Source organism: Osmerus mordax, chromosome 11 (assembly GCF_038355195.1).
Source record: "Osmerus mordax isolate fOsmMor3 chromosome 11, fOsmMor3.pri, whole genome shotgun sequence".
NCBI lineage: Eukaryota > Metazoa > Chordata > Actinopteri > Osmeriformes > Osmeridae > Osmerus > Osmerus mordax.
The window spans coordinates 12,204,361-12,224,029 of NC_090060.1; the positions used below are offsets into that span (position 1 = coordinate 12,204,361).

At 39.9% G+C, this 19,669-nt stretch overlaps 2 protein-coding genes across 2 annotated transcripts; one reads left to right on the top strand and one right to left on the bottom strand.

Moving 5' to 3' along the window:
• The first annotated feature begins 4,647 nt into the window (after positions 1-4,647).
• On the top strand, positions 4,648-5,948 carry ttc36 (tetratricopeptide repeat domain 36). The gene is made up of 3 exons (XM_067246868.1): positions 4,648-4,753; positions 5,152-5,340; positions 5,576-5,948. The coding sequence occupies exons 1-3, from the start codon at positions 4,648-4,650 to the stop codon at positions 5,836-5,838; spliced, it is 558 nt and encodes a 185-aa protein (XP_067102969.1). The 3' UTR covers positions 5,839-5,948.
• A 348-nt stretch (positions 5,949-6,296) lies between these two features.
• On the bottom strand, positions 6,297-10,018 carry LOC136952085 (F-box only protein 40). The gene is given in 4 exon segments (XM_067246762.1): positions 6,297-6,725; positions 7,771-9,669; positions 9,870-9,886; positions 9,889-10,018. Coding segments are annotated over 4 exon segments (2,244 nt in total). The 3' UTR covers positions 6,297-6,527.
• Positions 10,019-19,669: the final 9,651 nt, after the last annotated feature.

The following is a 19,669-nucleotide window of genomic DNA, read 5'->3' on the forward strand; positions in this document are numbered from 1 at the left end:
GAATATACAGTAGGCCTATAGTGAAAAAGAATCTCCAGAGGTGTCAGAGAAATACCAAGACAATGAAGCGGCAACTGAGAACATTGCTGTTTCCCACGGAGCAGAGCATTTCTGTCTGAACGACCATATTAGGATCATGGAAGCCACAACTTCTTGATTCCTTTTTTAGTAAAAAGGAAACAAACCTTTGTTTCCTCATCATTATAAAATGGGGTGTTTATGCAAAACTAATCTGTGTGGTTTACAGAACTCCGACCAGTCCCTGTAAAAATCCCAGACTCGTTCACTGCCCATCCTTGCATCATGTGGCCTGAGTGACTGGGATAATATGAAGACCTCATCCCAATGCAGACCATTAGATCTCCAGCATCACTTCATCGGACTTTACATTTTCCAAATGAGTTACTCCATCTGCACAAATGAGGTAGCCGCATGACATCAACTGTTAAATAAGCTCTGGATCTCAGCAATCCATTCTACTTTGTGGCTGTATTGTATGTCTGCTCCACCATAAAAAAATCTTATTTACCAGCCCATGCAGGTAAAATATCTCAGGGGAGACTCTCATTTAACTTTCAAATATTTGACTCAGACATCACACATGCAGATACCTCCTCACAAATACCAGATAGGCTCACTGGAGTGCACCCTGGCATGAGACCAGCTGACTTTAAAAAATGCATGAGGAACGAGATAGTGGATGGAAGCTTGCTTTCCAGTCATGAATGACAGCAGGCCATTCTTTGTGATATTGGTTTCTGTGTGATATTGGTTGCTTTGATTTCTATGATTTCTTGGATAAGCATAGTTGGTATAGCGATTAGTTATTACTTTCAAAACAGGGTGTCAGTAGGAGCACACAATCTTTATTTATGCTTGCTTGTGTACGTGTGTGTGTGTTTGTATGCATGTGCGTGTCTGTGTGCATTTTCTGTCAGTCTATAGTTGACTTGAAGGAAGACTGAAAGAGTCCAGTACCATCCTATTAACAGACTAAGGCCATGAAAGGTTATTATGTACGATACGGTTCCACACTCAGCTAAAAACTTGATTTACTGCAATGTATCCATTGTCTCTTAATATCGTTTGTATAAATGGGTTATTTGAGAACATTACATTATTTTAAATAAGTAGTCTGTTTTACCTCAAGCTAATTTAAGTATGACAAATGTTATCCCGGTAGGCATCATTAGGCTACTACCTAATATGATGTATGTCTTTCTGCAAAGGGAGCACAATTGAGGCAATTTACGAAAATAGTAAAATTGTGATTACTGTCAAAATCTTTAGCACCACTGGCAATATCCCCTCCTCTACTGCCTGGGATGAAAGCCCAGAATGGCTTTTTCGTCTGAGGTGTTTTATGAGGTTTTACATTTTTCATCAGATACACAGAATGATAATGAGACTACCCTTTGATCTCAGCTGAACACTATAGTACTTAACTGCTATGCTGTTACCATATGTGCAGACACACTCCAGATATTCTCTTAATTTGTATTTTTCCAAGACAGCTTATCTTGTTTTCTCTAAGACACTACTGATACTTCATTAGAGGAAGCCTTGCATCCCTCAATGTCCAATGACCCCAAGCTCTACTCAGAAGTGTTGATTGGATGCATTATCCTCTTACATGATACAGTCCTCAACCATTTGATATGCTAATAATGCTACATTTCACATTTGTAGAGATATTGTGTGTTGTGTATTGAAACCTCCCTAAAGTACAGTATTTCATTTTATGGTTAAGAAAAGTGGTTGTAAAGTTCTCGAGAAATGCTGGATAAATGGGTGATGGGCTGGATGAATCTGACAGAATCCCTTGTCCAGCAGTTTAAAGTGTTTATCATTTATTTATTGTTACATATTGTTGGTGTATCTCAGAACATAGGCCCTCAGCAGCTCAAATAACAATATACATTCACTTTCTAATTACCTAATACAATAGACATTCACTTTCTAATTACCTAATATTCCTAAAAGTCTACCATAAATCATTTGCAGTTCATAATCAAAGTTTTCTCAATGCAACAAAACAGTACTTAATGAAAACATTACCGCAAACCTAGTAGCCTCCTCAATTCTGAAATCAATATTTGCCTCAAGTTTCTCCTCAGTCCTCAGTAGAAAGAGTATTCTGTGTTTTGAAATGGCGGTAAGGTTGTTGTTATTTAATGGCTTTCTAAAAAGCATATTTGTTCACGGAATTTACAATTACTATTGACCATCTCTGGGGAAATGCATTTGGCTTAGTGTTGTAGAATATCCAAATGAGGGAAAATACAAAACGCAGAAAGGACTGTGATGCCTTTGTGTTGTCTTTAAACATGAACAAATGCATCTTCAATGGATTATATCAACCACACAATGCAGTCTGAGTATTGGTTGTGTGTGTACAGTATGTGTGTCTGGATGTGTGTGGAAGTGGATGAGGTTTGGGAGGTGAGTTAACGACTTCCCATAAACAGAGCACATTATTTGTTTCCTCAACCTCTGGCACCTCAAATGTTGTTCCCTGTTTCTTCGCTGAGCGGATTACTTTGTTCTGATCCAGCTCAGAGTGCCCCCACACAGCATGACGACAGTCTCTCCCCGGCCCCCCTCTGCCCCCCTCTGCCCCCTCGTCACTAAGGGGCCAGGTATCTGCACGCGCAACCCTGTTTACCTCCACAGGGCAGAAGGATTAGAAGCCCCAGCTTTGATGTCAGGTCCACAGACAGCATCACAGCGAAACTAAAGCTCTCAGGATTATTTTAATATCCAAGTCGCTCTCTTTTCTTTAGCGGGTGTTCAAAGGCAACGTAGTGCATGTGTGACAGACCGGGGATGGATAGGTAGCTGTCTGCAGTGGGATGTTTTTGATATTGTTCATTTGTACAAGGAGAATCATGTATCTGTGTTTTAGAGACCATTGTTGTTGTTAAGAATGTGAAGGGCAAGAAAGAGGAAAGTGGCAAGCTGAAAAGAAGAAATTCTCTTTGGTGTTCCTTAAAGTGAAATAATTTAGTTTGAAACGTTGAACTAGAAAGAAAATAACGGATCTTTCATCTTCCCACCTTCCACAATCCTACAGTAACACAGTGAAAAGCTTGGATGAGAAATCTAGCTGTCTCTCCGTGATACCTCCTGATTATCACCGTAGCAGCTGTAATTCATTTATTTCCACACTGCTGTCACTTAGAAATCCAATCTGTCAAGGGTCAGTGCCTGTAATGGCTTCCTATTAGAGTAAACAGGGAGAAAGTCTCATTTTGTATGTGTGCTAGACCACAGTACAGCCACAATCATGTCAAGGTCAACTTTTCTTGATTATCTCTTAATTTCCCTTTGGCCCTGAGGCATTGGAAAGCTCAATCGACTACAGCACATGTCTTAGTCTACAATCACTGCCGATGCGTGTTCCCAATTGACACAATCAGGATGAGTGGTGCTGATATTGTGACATTTGCAGTGATGGCGAACTGATAATCCTCCCACAATTGCTTTCGTACCTTTCTATCATAGATGAACCCATAGGGGACCAACTGTGCTCCTGTGGACAATCTGTTGCTTAGTGACTGACCATAAACATGATACAGCGCAGCCCTGTCTCTTTAGATGTTATTAGCAAGTGGAGGATAGTGGTCCTGGTAGATCAATCTGCCTGTATTTAGATGGAGAAGATGGTGAGAGGGGCTCAAAGACAGAAATGACAAGAGCTCTCTCTAGTGGTGGCGAATGACAACAGTGTTCTGCATTGATCAAATCTTGTACAGCATTCTATTCTGTATCAGTGACCTTCCGGTTTAATCCTATTTGTTTTTTATTTTTGCGTTCTACCATAAGATAGTATTGTGTTCTGAAATGTTTGAGAAAATAATGGATTGTATTGGACTTTTCTTTTTTGTTGCCAATCATCGCGTGAGTGGATGGGAAACACTGCCTTTGCCATTTTTTTTAACAGTTCCTACGAAATAGAATCAATATCACCTGGTACAGATCTACAACAAATGTACACAGTAGACTTCCTGAAATGAGTAAGCCACAATGTTCATAGATCTTAGCATACCTCAGTAGATTGTGTGCTGACTGTGGTCAAACTGCACAACATAGACTTGAATTTTGAGACTGTCACATTTAAAGTGTGGATATGAAATGATATGTAAATGTAGTCCTACTTAAGATGGAGATGTTAGGCACAGTTTTCTCCTGAAGGGCAAGGGGGATTAACATGATCAGTTCATTTGTCTTCATCAGTGTTTTACATTCTAGCAGGGAAGGGTCTTGTCAAGTCTCACTCTCTCTCTCTTTCTCTCTCTGTCTCTATCTAATACTAGTTCATGTTTTTACCACTAATTCAATAGTTTTCATGTTCACTTGATATTTGTAATATATCAATGTAACAAGGACTTTGGTTCAATGAATATGTTTTTCATCCATGCTTCCTAAATTTGGCTCTGTTGTACTGGAGTCTCCAGTGCTTGCAGTTAACCAAATACAGATGTGAGTCCCCCCTCCTGACAATCTCAAAGTCCACCCGCTTCCACCCCCTTATCTGATTGGCTGAGGAAAAATCTGAAAAACAGATGGGGGATCATGCCCAACTTTGGTATCATAGTTGAACATTTGTGCTTTATTCCTATCCTCAGTTGAAAGCACATCTGTAGGATGGCCTCAGAACATGACAGAGCTGTCCTCCAAGCCATTTTCAACCCCACAACGCCTGTTGGAGATGTTCCTGGTTTGAACCCAGAGGAAGAACTTACAGACGATGGTGAGTTCTGGACATTTTTGTTCATCACCATAAAAACTGTTTTGAAAAACGTATTCAAAGATCTTCTATTCCTTTTAAAGTGGTTTAAAGACCAGATGCCGAACTTAATTGGAGTTCCATTTCCTGGTACATTTAGTCATTTAGCAGACGCTCTTATCCAGAGCGACTTACAGTAAGTACAGGGACATTCCCCCGAGGCAAGTAGGTTGAAGTGCCTTGCCCAAGGACACAACGTCAGTTGGCACGGCCGGGAATCGAACTGGCAACCTTCGGATTACTAGCCCGATTCCCTCACCGCTCAGCCACCTGACTCCATGGTACATTTCTGTGTTTGTAATGCCATCAGCCCTGACAGTTCAGTTGGAATGTGTTTCAGCCTGTTTATCTCCCTCTACCAGACGGAAGCTTTGATGCCCAGCTGCTGAAACAGGTGAAAGAGCGGGAGATGCAGGGCGTCTCTGCAGCAGAGGCTGGGGACCTACAAGCTGCTTTTGAACGATTCAACCAAGCCATCCTGATGTTGCCCGAACGAGCGTCTGCCTACAACAACCGGGCACAAACTCGTCGTCTACAGGGAGACACGGCAGGTAAACCTCATGGTACCACATCTACAGGGCTCTTTTGAAGGCACCCACGTCTGTCGCGTCAATCCAAACTCAACAGAAACAATAATCTGCTTTTCTAATTCAGTTGGAATGGGATTATGGGATTATTTGTGTGATCTGTTCGTGTGTGATCGGTATGGCTGTGAGAGGCTCTGCTATGTTCTGCCTGGGCTGCTGTCCAGTCAATGCCCTGTTGGTAACTCAGCTCTTTCCACAGGTGCTATTGAGGACCTGGAGTGTGCCATCTCTTTGAGTGGTGGCAAAGGCAGAACTGCATGCCAGGCTTTGGTGCAGAGAGGCCTGATACTGAGGCTGGCATGCCAGAATGACAAAGCCAGAAATGATTTCGAGCGGGCAGCTGCAATGGGGAGTGAATTTGCCCGGCAACAGGCAGTGGTTCTTAATCCATATGCTGCTCTGTGCAACCGCATGCTGTCAGAGGTGATTAACAAACTACGCAACCCTGAGGTGCCTGAGTAGATTTAAGCAGTGAATCCATCTGTACCACTAACCACACCCCGCATCTGCACCTCAAGAGCAATCCATATTTCCTTAAACATTGTCGTAATTAATCTTCAATAAATGTTTCAGTCTATGTACAATTTTCTCAATGCTGTTGCTTTTGTTTCTCTTTTAATAATCGACCCAAAGGTAATGGAAATGACAGCCATTTTACAAATGGCATGATTCAAATACAGGATACTGTGAGGCACAGGTAGAATGTGCACGTTGTGCTAAACTCTACTAGTTACTAGGGTGAGAAACACTTTTACATTCTATTGTTTGGTGTGTGATCTATCTGGTCACATGAGCATCAAAGCTGAGGGAATTTTTGGAATAAGTATCATTTTCTACCAGTAGATGTCAGTGTGAGTGTACAAAGAAAAACTATGAAAAGTTGTCAGAATTCATGTTTATCATTTAATTCAACCCAAGTATGAACACAATTTGGTGGGGAAACGATAGGATACAATTGATAGAGATTAAATTAAAAAATTTAAATTATTTTGGCACATATCCTGTCAGTATTATTTAATGAAAACCCTTGAAATACAAGGCAAAGGAGGCATAGTAATTAAATAGTTACAACTACCTTCAAGTCGATGTGCCATTATGAAGTGTTACATTACTACATAAACATACAATAAGTTCATCCTCTTCCACAGGTTTTATTTTTCCTGGAACATGTTGACAAGACTCAGACCTTCGCCTCTCTTTTTGACCTCCCCCATGCCGGATAAAGCCACAGGCTCTCTCTTTTCCTCTTTCTCATAGTATGTGCACACTCTGAGGTGTTCAGACATGGAGGGAACGCTGTCCAAGAACCATCCGTCCACTCTGGAAAACAGACAACTAAACTCCCACACCTGCACAAAGAACAACAACAAGAGCTTTGGTTTAGGTTGAATATAATGGCACTCTGATTTTGACTCGGTACAGTAGGTAGGACAAGCAGATTGTAAACACAAATACTGCTGAAAATCAAAGCATACAGTAATTGTATCTATTATTAAAAACAAGTCATGTTACACCGTGGGGAGTTATGGTGTGTGAAAAGCCTTAAACAAAAGGGTATGTAATCAGCCATGAAAACAATAACTTTACCAATGTACTAACAAGGATTTTCCATCTCACAGCTTCCACATACTTTCTGAGAGGTTTGAACAACAGAGAAAGTGGTGAGTATATTGTGTTGGAAGTACAGTAGACCATGAACATTTGCCACATAAAATGTTGTTTTTTTGTTTACCATAAAACAAAAGTTTTTTTTTTCAAGTGTTCCAGTGTTTTTTTGATTTGCGATAAATCTTTTTGATAGATACAGCAGAGATTTTAACAGTCCTATATTCGATGTGTCAGCCAAACCATAACTATTTTACCACAGCAACAGCAATCTTTTATCAAAAATACCAGGTTGGTAGATAGCCTGGCTTCAAATGGGTTCTGTTGAATATATCTTTGTGAGTTATGAGATAACAGCCATGTTATTGTGGCTGTACTATCTATTTGTGGCCTTGTTGGCATTCCAAATCACTGATACCACTGGCATGCTCTCTTTCCCTTGCACACACAGGACCACTTTCACTGGTGCCAAATAATCATTGGTGAGTCAACCAACAAGGACGCTTTTTACAACAGCTGTCACATGGGCAGCCTAGACACGTATTCCAACAATACAGTGAATGCAGCTGGACACCAAAGTAGCACAAGGTGACCTGGTGACTATGGATAATGACCTGAAAACCTGCCAGACCAGCAGACAGTCATATTAATTGGAATTCAGTACACAGCCTCAGCATGTCAATAACATCACAAAATTGCAATGGGTGTCATTTAACAGACAAAATATATTGGATTCTGATGAGGTATAGTATGTCCTTAATTTCTATAAAACAGAAAGTAAGTACTCACCTTATTTTTACATTTCCAGTAGGACCCCCCATGGGAATAGTTTTTTTTCTCCCATTTCAAAGAGACCATTCCTCTCCCCACCAACAGGGTGGCACACACTTCCCTCAGCCTTTGGGAGACCTGGGAGAGCTGGGACAGAGTGAGACTGTCCAGGAAGCCGGCAATGTGCCGGAGGATCTCAAAAGGCAGACTGCTCAGGGGGTCCAAGTTGCGAGCATGTTTTCGTTCACTAGGGATGGTTTTCCCACCCTCACAGAGTGAGGAAGGGAAGACCGGTTGAAGTGCGAAGGTTCGAAGGTTTGGGCAATAGGTGATAGTGGCTTGATGCCCAACAGGATGGAATCTCCTCTGACTGAAGGTGCAGCCCAGGTACGCTAGGGGACAGTGTTGTTCAAACCAGCCATTCAGACAAGACTGGATGTCTAAGTGCACATTTCTGAAATGAGAAGTGTACTCATCACGGCGAAAGGTGTGACCGCACATGTAGTTAAAAGCCGAGCTGTTTCTGTTGTGTCTTCGGGTCACACATTCACTCTGAATCTGCACATGCAGGCCCTGGGGTCTGTCTGCCACGAGGTCAGCCAGAGAATCATCCTCTCTGAATGGAGCAGAGGAGAAGTTGTAGGTCTGTGTGCCTAGATCTACATATAGACCTTCAGTCCCAACACTCTCTGAGATGACGTGCCCCTTAAACTCTTTCTCCAAGGAGCACAATAAAGTGGCGGTAACCTCATCGTTTTTTGGAAGGTCTTCCATGGACAATCCTAAATCTGATGTGTCCACACTTTGGTGTGCTCTTTTAGGTTTACGAGAAGGATTTTTTATTAAATGGCTGCGCTTAGGTTTGTAGCTTGTTGGAACAGTGAATGAGTGAAGAGTTTGTACCTCAATGGGCTCCAGATTTCCATAAACAAAGTCCCTCTCTCTGGGGGTACAAGCAGCAAGCTGACCAAAATTAATGAGCATGCTTCCGTTGTGTGCCAGATACATGTTGTATTCAGCGATGTTAACCTCTTTGCCTAACCTCTCTAAGACACCATCTTCCCATGGAGCCAGGCCAGTTCTCGATAGATTGACACCCGTGGCACCATTCTCTTGGCTGACAGGTGACTCTCCAGGTTCTTCCCGACAGTTGGTTGCATCACAGTCTGCTTTTTTCTCATCCCTTTTCCGAGATTTTGGCTTCTTCTCCAGGTTTTTAACAGTTTGGTTACACCCCTGCATTTCCTTTTTAAATATTCCTTCCCAGGAACTGTAGTTTTCAATACCTTCCACATCCCTCTTCTTGGCCAGGGCATACCTTTCCTCTTGGCTCAATCCGTTCACCTCTCCATTGCTGCCAGTCTCGGTCAGTTGATCTATATTAAAATAATTTCCATCTCCATTTTCAGAGCTCACACCCCCAGTGGCCATATCTAGGAGGGCAGGCTCTTCGACTTTATTGGTGAATTCAGGGAATATGTTCTTCATTTTCATGGATTTAAAGAGCTGTTCCTGGTCCCTGAGTGCAATAGCCACATCCAGACTCAGTTGTCCATCAGACTTTGGGTCAGTCAGGACATTTCTGTAGAAGGTAGTGTCTGTTTCTGACACTGGCCAGCGGTTCCATTGCTGAGAACAGCTTACAACACTGGCTGGACAGACCTCCAGGTGTTTAGCCAGCTTGTGGCGTTGCATAGAAGAGGGGCAGCCATTTTCTGCATTGAGGCAGGGTACATTCTTATTGGGGCAAAGTAACTGGTGCTCTTCCTCCTTGCACAAGTGAAAGACTGCCCCACACTGAAGGTGGCACTTGATGACCACACATGAGACAGATATCTCCACTGGGACTTGACAGTGAATGCTGTAGCACTTGTCACAGTGCCTGTGCTGTCCTGCGGGTGTCTTTCTGTTTTTCACCTTTAGAGATAGAAGTCATACCTCAATACAAAATGTTAAATCACTCAAAACACAAAGTTAATGAGAAGCATTGTTGAGAAGGATGCTTCACTTTCAATTTCATCCACTATAACAAAATAGCTTTAATCTTCTAAAAAGCACTTTTGAACTGTAGCTGAGAGGGATTACATGCATGGAGATAAAACATCAAAAACACTCACCATGTCACCAACAGATGTACTCCGATTTTTGAACCATCTAGGATAATATCAAACTCAACAAACTGAAATCAATCAATCAATCAAAGTTTGTTTACAGTACAATGAAAACAAACAGAGAACAGGAAAAGTTCATTCACCATTGTCCCCATTCAACATGAGAAAAATGATCTATATGTACTAAAACAGTATACAGTGACACAGTTTTAACACAAACATCAATTTTAATAAAATCACAAATAAAGTAAAATTTCAGATAGACATATGTACAATTTTCCATCAATGGTCTCTTACCTTTTGTTTATTACCTATTGTTTCCCTTCGGGTCTGTCAGCTTGTGTTTCTGTGCACCTCTGAATACCTCTCTCCTATGTCTGGGTGATATATATAGCCTGTGGGGAGTTGTAGACAAGCCACTGGGACAGGGCAGCCCTTCGACAAAGCCTCTAACAGGAAAGGTCAAGTTACGGTCTCCCTTATTACTGGAATGGTTTAGTACTGTTAATGAGGCAAATCTATGAGTATTTGCTTTTATTTTATCTGCATGCTATGTTTACAAATTAGAAATTGTGCAAATATAGATTCTACCTGAGGGTTTGGATTATCAACATGTTTAGTTTTCATAGAGATAGTGTTAGGTATATAAATAAAAAAAAAATAAAAAAATCCAGTAGGTGTCGGCAGTGGACCATGGATACATTTGGACTCATTATTCTCCATGTCCACCAGTCACATGTCACAAAAATGGTATCCAAGTCCGGACTTTTCTGAATCTGTAATAGTTTAAAATGTTTATTTTTGAGAGGTATAATTCCCTTAACACATATGAACAAGCACAAAAACAGTGGTTGGTGTGCCCTCTGCCATTCTTAGATGATTTGTAGAAAATTAAAAAGGTCCTTACTATAATGTCACTTGTAGCTGATAATAACCTTGGACAGCTGCCAAATGCAGCTGCATGGTGTTCTCTACAGTAGGATCTCAAATCAGTATTTATCTCATTGTGATGAGAATTTGATTTGAAATGGAAAATAACACACTTATTGTCTCATTACCATGACAATAATTGACCAGCTGAGACTGGTGTATTGAATCTTTAAAATAGAGTCCAAAATCTTCAAACGACATGCAATCAAATGTACTCATTGTAAAGACACTTATTCAGAGCGATTTTGTGTTGTCCACAAACAAGCTCTCAGCACTATTCTTTTATTAAAATGTGCTGTGTATTTTTTACTGAATTAGTTTTCTTGCAAAGACCAGATTGGATTTTTTACATAGACACATTACACATTTTAACATCGTCTTTCAGTCCTTTCTTGAACCGAGGCTGCAATAGATAGTTCAGAAAGATGTTACACTCATTTCTGACCCCAGACACTTGCTTTTTATGAGGATGAGAATAAAGGGTCCAACCATTTCCATTTTATGTAACATTTTATTACATGCTGTTCCTTTTTTTTTTAGCTATTCCCTCCAAGTCATTTCTCAAGCATGTCAAGAACTGGGGGAGGAGAAAATTGAGAAATGACAATTGGAGATGACCTGGTAAAACCTGCATTTTATTACAAGGTCAGCTGTGGGTGCAATGCCAGTTTTACAAATAGTATTACAATTATAAATCTCGAAAGAGCATTACTGGTGCCCATTGACGGTCATCTCAATCGAATACCATCCACTACCTGTGGAAAAGCCTGCTTCTCATATACATGCAGATGTTTATGGTCACATAAATTTAGCTTCACACCTTTCTGAACCCAATATCCTGCATTTAATTTAAAAAGTAATTAAACCCAGCTTGTAATGATGCTTTTACAGCTATTACAACTTAATTAGGATGGAGACTTTATAGGGTCCCTCTAGGGCAGGGAACTTTGTCAAATTGTGCTATATTAATGGAGGAATGCAGTGAAGCACAACATAGCCTGGAAAATTGTAAGTGTGGCTTTTGACAGAACTTGTTTATACCTTGGGACCAGCTACAAGAATGTTTTTTTACCCAGAAAAAGTTGTATCAACATGCTGTTCTTTCAGTCGCTGCTCTATTCCAGGCTAACAAAGCCAACATTATTTTGATTCTTTGAGTCGTGTCACATGATCAGTCTTTTGAAACTGGACCTGCCCAGTACATCAGTTTTCTCCTAACTTGTTTACATGTTCTGTGTAACTGTAAATAATATCAGGGCAATTTGTTTGTAATTTGAAGCTGCAATGCACACTTTTGTATTTTAATTGAAGAAAATATTCAATATACAATATTTTTGAAATATTGTAGTTTTTGTAAGTTTTCTCTTTTTTGGGGGGATTATTGGCACAATTTACAGCAGTTGCAGCGACTTGTCTCCTTTTTCTTACTCACTATTCTTTTTAATAATAGATACTTTTATCTGGGACTGACAGAGAGACAACCAAATGTCATACTGCAAACCTTGATATAGGTAATTTCTCTGCTTGTGGTGAAGGTATAATAGACCTGTATGTGTCTGCTGTTGTGTAGCCAAGTGATAAGGCCCAGTCACTGATAAGAGACTGGGAACATGCCCATGGAATACCATGCCTGTGGCTAAGCATTACCAAAAAATAAATGCATCTAGTTTACAGTTTAATAATAAGCCTCAGTTGTGCATGTGGGTGTGTACTGTATGTGTTAATACATTTAGACATAGTCGAAGACCAATGATAAAAATCTCTCACACTGTGTGATACTGAGGCCAAACACAAGTTGTAACAATGACATAATTATTAATGACTTGGATGGATGGGGTTTCTTACTCCAGCAAAGGAGAGCCCTATACTAAGTGTAAACGAACCTTGACAACTCTGTAAGTACAGCTAAAGGTGGACATACAAAGTGAAGAGAAATGCCCTTAATGAGAGACTAATGATATTGATTCCATCTAATTGCAAATACTTGATTTATTGTACCTCCATAGACAACTCAATTCCCTTTTCAACACATTTGATCAAGTCTTACATGGCTTCTTTCACACAATCTATCAACAGGTCAAAAGGCAGATAGATGAATGTCTTCAGCCTTGCCCGAGACACTTTCAAGACAAACCATTGTGGGTGTCAAATCAGTTTCAAATATGTTTCACACTGTCTATATAATCTAAATCAAACAATATCACTAGACAGTGACAGCAGAAGGTGTAGTAACAAGAATCCCTGTCTTCCAACAACTATTACCACTCTCTCCTTCCGTTATTAGAAGATCGTGGACACACCATCTCCAGAGCCTCGGGGTTCAGACATGCATGTCTTGCCACTGCTCTCCAATTACCATCCCTCATGTTTACCTCTGGACCAGACTTATCTCTCTCAGCATGCTCCCGTCTCGCTCTCCCTGAGCCCACGCCTGTAGCCTCTCCTTTGAGGGAAGGGGTGTGGTCCAGCTACACTACCCATGGGGATCTGGCACTCTCATGCACCATTAGCTGCCATGTCCCCGGTGGACGATGACAAATGTATGCACTGCTGGGCTACTGCTGCAGCAGCAGACATCTGAATAGCGACCATGTGTAAGACCATGTCCTCACTGAGATTGGAGGTAAGACTGAACTGCATCATTGGAGGAGACTTTGAATGGCGGTCATGGATTGTTTATTATGTACTGTGGGTCAACTTACCATGTATGGTACACACACAGCATTCTTCATTAAAGTCTGGGCATGCAGCTGTCCTGTTTTGCGTGGCAAAGATAATATTTGTATGTAATTGTTCATGCTCAGGCTCACAACATGAATATAGCCCACTGCTGTTGGTTATGATAGGTGTTGTATATCTGTTGCTGTATGTACTGTATGTGTGGAGGTATAGCACTGTGGAAACCAGTAAAACTGTCTGGAGGGGTGAGACAGAATCCTGAGGGAAATCATCAGGGTTTACTCCCTGTCAGACAGCCAGGCCTGTAGTTCCAAATGGGAGGAATGAGGGAGCAAATGCTCAGGTCACTGCTGCAATATTGATTACCAATGGAAGATGTCTTTCTCTCCATCTGTCTCTCACTCTCTTTCTCTAACTCCCTGTTTCTCTCTCTTTAGACATTTAACATTTATTTCCTGTTGCATCAATAAATAAAAAGGTTACTCAAGGGTTACTGAAAGAATAGGTTGTATCTCCCTAATAGCAATACCCCCTAATGTTTGAGTTTTCAATACGCTAGTTTTTTGGCATCCAATGTGTAAAATGATGGATAGGATCAGCAATATGAATGACAGTTTGCTGCAAACAAAGCAGAAGTTATCTAATTTGTCTGTCTGTTGCACGGCTCAGACCACGTTTATGAGGCATAAATCTGAGGGCCTGGTGGGGTGTTTATTGAAGTCCTGAACCCTTTTTCCTCTCATTAAATTGATTCATGGACTCAATAAGCTGGGCACAGGCAGCAGGTGTGAATGTCGGCATGAGTGTAGGGCTGGGTGGCATCCATCACCTTGATCAGGCATCTTCAGCTGTATGCTGGCAGGTTCCCCACAGAGCAGAGCAGAGCTGGCCGAACGACCCCCTTGCACATCTTTAACTCAGGGTCACACATCCACGTGCACCAACTGCTGAATCAAGTTCTTTCAGCAAGGTACAGTGGTCTGTTTGGAGGTTAAACTGTCTGCTTAATAACTTGTCACACCGAGGTATCAAGCATCTGATTACTATTCTGTATTTATCTTATCTTATCTTACTTTTGCCAAATGGGGCTAGTCTTAGCACTAAGTCTAAACCTCATCCATCCACACTTCAATACAAAAGCTTAACTGTGGAAAACGTACACATATCATTACATACAGTTCTCAACTTGCAGTCTTACTGCTATCAAAGTGGTCAGAAAGCTTCTCATCTCATCTCCTCTTGTCTTGCTTTTCTTTCCATTATCACCAGTTAGCCATCTGTGACACTTTGGACATAGTTTGCTCCTTGGAAAAGAGATACATTTTCACCTCCAAGTGTAACACTTTAAAGTGCAAAGTAAAGGGAGTCTGTTGGGAGAGTAACATTGCCAAAAAAACAGGGAGTTTTTAGAAAAATATTTGTTTTAAGGAGTAGCCATTCCATTAAAACAATTAGCCATTTTTGAGTTATCACAAACTCATGGATCAGGTATGTTCCCTGACAAATCCACATTGTGAAACGTGTCTGTCAAGCCTACTGTCATAGTCCAGCAAATATAACATCTTTCATAGCATACACATCTTTACAAGATGTTGTCCAGGATGATACATACTTAAAGGGTACTGATGAAAAGGTATTGATGTGACTGCAAGAAGTATTACATTTGAATCATTCTGGTCTAATACGAGATGTGAGAACAAAAAAGCCTTATGGGTCCCCTTTATATAGTTTAAGAGGAGCCAAAGAATAGGGAGGCCCTTGAATGGAAAATGTCTTGTTAATACTCTGCTAACTGAATGCCATTATTGACTCAAACACTTGACTCATCAACTGATCAAGTTGAAATTGAAGTTAGCCATTGTTTGGCCTTTCATGCAATGTTTCAACTGCAATACAGAAACAGTAGTGGAAAGCACACACTCCTCAAACTCCAAGGAAAATATTGTGCAAGATAAAAACATTGTAAAAACTTTACTTCAATGTTACATTAACTACTGTGTAACTATAGTAATAGCTATAATGACAGCATATGTACTACATTGGAACTATAGTTCATATGTATTCTATATGAGCTGATGTGTACTGTAGTGTATAGTAATTCCTATGAATCTACAATAAAGTGCCATGGTAGTTAATGTAACCTTTATGTAAAGTGTCTTAAAAAAATCTTTGAAGAATATGATACTGATGAACTGGGCTACATCACATTTTAAACACCATCATTTATTTAGTCAAAATTATCAAGCATTCAGCGGTTAGATAGCACATTTGAATTAAAAGTTTTATGAGTGTATCAATATTTATGCAATTTCTAATATAATTTCAGTCTGCAAATCCAGAATTTTGAAAATCAGCAATGTTCGTTAAATGTGAAGCCATAAAGAACTGGCCTAAGCATTCCCAGTCAACCTTCAAGCAAACCCATTCAAATTAATGAAAAGTGAAAAGTAGCCTGTCTAATGATCCAACAGGTCAAGCACACTTACAGATGATCCAGCAGCCTCTGTAAACTGTGCATGTATAGTTGATTGAGTAAATCTTATGAAAAAGATAAACATAAAGTTAGTGCAAGTGAGTAAAAAGGTTGTCCTCTCTCTCAAATGCCTCATCTCTCATCCCAGTAAGTGTAACATAAATGTCTGTGTGACCATTATGGTTATTGATGGCTGTGATGGGGGTCATTATACATGCTGTGGGCTGCATATGCTCTTCCACTGCTCTTGACTGTCTAGTGGGCTTCAGAGGACTCCCAGAAGGACGAGTGTCTAGACTCCTATTCTTACAGTATCCATTCCCCCTTTTTAAGTGTGATTATGTTGTGCACACAATTCCTTATATTGTATGCGGCTGCATAAGCAATTTCTTACAATTCCATCAATGCTTTGATTTCTGCACTATTCTTGCTGTTGACTACTCTTGTTGATGTACTCTTTGGTGTACACAGCTGCACACAATGATAGTGCCATCTAAGTGGGATGGAAATCTTTGAGTCTTCTGAGTATAAGCCTCCAGACTTTAAGAATAATTTAAAATAACATTGATTACATACAGGATATTGCAATAAATACATACAGTACAATGTAAAAAATAGTAATTAAACAAATATTTCCTGAATTCCTTACTTTAAAAGCTCAGTATCCTCAACTTTCGTGATAATGGCCTCCTAATGACTTGTCTTTTGCTCAAACTACTAACAAATGACTAAAAATGTAACAATTGCAACTTTTCAGTTACAGAAGGTTCATACAAATATGTCAACACATTAGCAGAGCCAAAGACATACTGTGGCAATGCTTTTCTACTTCCCTATTGAAATCTGTCAGTTTATATGAAATGCTAATTGTTTGGTCCATTTGGTCTAGTATGGGAATCTGTAATGCATCTCCAGTCAAACAACTTTCTGTGGTTTGACATTTGGTTTTGGTAGGATAGTGCCCAGACCTAACATCACAACAACTTTTGGCTACATATGCCAATGCAGCCCATTGTATGTTTGAGTGTTTTGTCTAAATTAATTTGGTGTGAAGAGATTATTTGAAAACTAAATGAAGGAGTCACTTACTGAAAGCATTTTCAGAGAGTGAAAATAATATTTTATTCAGTAATGGGTCACTGCAAACAATGTCTTTGACTGGCTACTTTCATGGTTCCTGATCTCCAGACACTTGTTCTGTACACACAGAAAAGACATAGCAATTTCAAGCTACATTTAGCGGCAATAACTTAAAATGTCCGTTATGTAGTTGTGAGTGAGGCCTGTTTAAAAAGGGATTTGCTGATGTTCCCAGAGCGTCTGTTTTTGTGTGTTCAAGGAGCAATTTCTTTTCTACTGATTGAGACGTCAAAGGTGAGGAACCCAAGGCAGACTAATGGATACCGCTTGACTGTGGGAGAAAAGGGCTATTTCAATCTGTAAGGCTGTAAGAAAAAGGCAATGTGCGTATTACTTAACATTTTTTCAAACAGCTATGCTTTCTCATGGCGGTGAAAATATGCTTATGTGCTTCTATTCTTACAACTTCTATTGTACAGCATTTGTATGTTAAAAATCCACTTTTCAGAGACAGTTACATAAGCCTCTGAGCCTTATAAAAAAATGCAAAATCCCCCCCCAAAAAATGGGATTTGACAGAATCAATTGCGATATGGTGTGTCCTCTGGCATGTCCTTAAAACATTTGTCTATGGGATAAAAACGAGGACTGCAGTCAAATAAAGTTGCGATTTGGAATAGTGAAACAGAGGTGTTAGTTGTCAGAAGAATTACTCATTTGTGGTACCAAGGACTCTACAGAGTTATATTCACACTTAATATTTGGTGGATTCACACTCCCCCAGGTTTCCCACCTCCTCCTCATGTATGTTCACATCCAACTGTTAATAAGATGTGTGAATCGCTGTTTGGGAGCATCTTACTCAACTCTCTGCCAATTTTGTACAATTACATAGACATATACAGTATATTCTTCATATAGATGTTAATGAAAGCATAAACACACAAAAGGATATCTTATCTTTTATGAATTTATGGATGAATGAATGTGATGCACTTCATGTAATCCTTGCATTTATTCAAGTATACTTGTGTGCTATCAGCAATTTCTCTCCTCGGTTTGTGAGAACACAAGTATACAAAAATATTAGTCAGAGAAAATTGCGGCCATGTCTCTAAAAAGGCCTTTCCATCAGGCTCATATCTAGAAGGAGCAAGTATACAGGATATTGCCCTAAGAGGCTAAAGGCAGTTTGATTTAACTGCCAGGAGTTTGTGAGGCTGGAGAAGGTCATCAATAACTTAATAGTGAATATGTGAATGGTTGTAGATTAGACCTAACCTTCCATACGTTGTTTGTGTTGATGAAATGTCATTTATATCGACAACAAGCCAACTCTCATTTTATATACGATTATGGTGATATTCTCTTACATGCACCTGCTTGTTACGAACCCCCTTTAAATGTGCCAATAGGTGTTCAATGTTCTTTTTGTGTTTGTCTCTCTCTACCTCTCTTTCTTTCAGGTGTGTCTCTTCGTGCCTATTCATTCGGAATCCCCTCATAGCTGTCGCTGTAAGCTGTCTACAATGGCATCCAGGTAAAACTGACTTTGGCATGTCAGTCATAGTTGACACTGCAACGTGGTGAACAAGACAATATTCTAGCAAATGAGGGGGTGCTTGGTTGCACTCTTCTACCAAATTCTGCATAATTTTTTATAAAATTCATTAAGATATCACAGTAACTGAAATGTTTTTTGTATCTTGTTGATTTACGAGATATCAGGCTCATTATAAAGTAGGAAGACAGTATTGACAGCTCATAAAGTAGACAATGCTTCATGTTTGCTCTTTATTTATATCTACAGGGATGTTACATTTAGGGATGCAGTTGATTTGTGAGGTCTTCCACCGAGTGGCAGATTTATCTCTCTTTATTTACAGTACATTGTGGTGCACCTACTTCCTTGCTCAGTGAAGGGGAATGGTCCAGTAGTGTTTGCACATGTAATACCAACAGACTGTGTGCAAACACAATTAGAGGACACAGCATTTTTCTATTGTGCATAAAATTGATGGATGATTTAACTCGGAGGCGGTATCAGTGAGATGCAAACCAAATTGTACCAGTAGAAGTTATCGTTGCCTCCAAGGGTAAAAAATAATAATTAATACTGTTTGTCAGGCTATTGCATCCTCACAACTACCATCTAAACTCCAATGCTTCTTCCAAATGTACAGTTTAATATAGCGGGCACCCAGCCATGACATTCTGGATTCTTCCTCTTAGTTATCATCATTTCACTGTTAATCTTGTGAGGTTTTACAAAAGGCACATATACACACAAATGTATTTTATAGAAACCAATTATTTTGACTACTTTTTACCAATGCAGCTTTTGGAAGCCCATTGCAGTCTTTTTCTTTGATGGTGCTCAGTAATTGTGAGGTAGAGTAGCACTGACATACTGCATACAGAATATTGATCGTTAAGCACCACCAGTTTTTTCCCTGCTGTTTTACTTTGTATTTATTCCCTGTTAGGTTTCCTCCTTGTATTGATCCTTGAAAACTGAAATAGAAATGTACAAATATATGTGCAATTCTACACAATAAGCAAATTGCTATCTGAGTTTGCAATGCACAACTGGGGTGGATGTCTGACCTGTTTGGTTAAAATACATTGTTACTCAAAAATTATT

What these genes read in the sequence shown, in the direction of transcription:
- ttc36 (XM_067246868.1), top strand. Translation starts at nt 4,648, where the DNA reads ATGGCCTCAGAACATGACAGAGCTGTCCTCCAAGCCATTTTCAACCCC. An exon ending in GGAAGAACTTACAGACGATG is followed by an intron (nt 4,754 to 5,151) that starts GTGAGTTCTGGA and finishes TCCCTCTACCAG; the next exon opens with ACGGAAGCTTTGATGCCCAG. An exon ending in TCTACAGGGAGACACGGCAG is followed by an intron (nt 5,341 to 5,575) that starts GTAAACCTCATG and finishes CTCTTTCCACAG; the next exon opens with GTGCTATTGAGGACCTGGAG.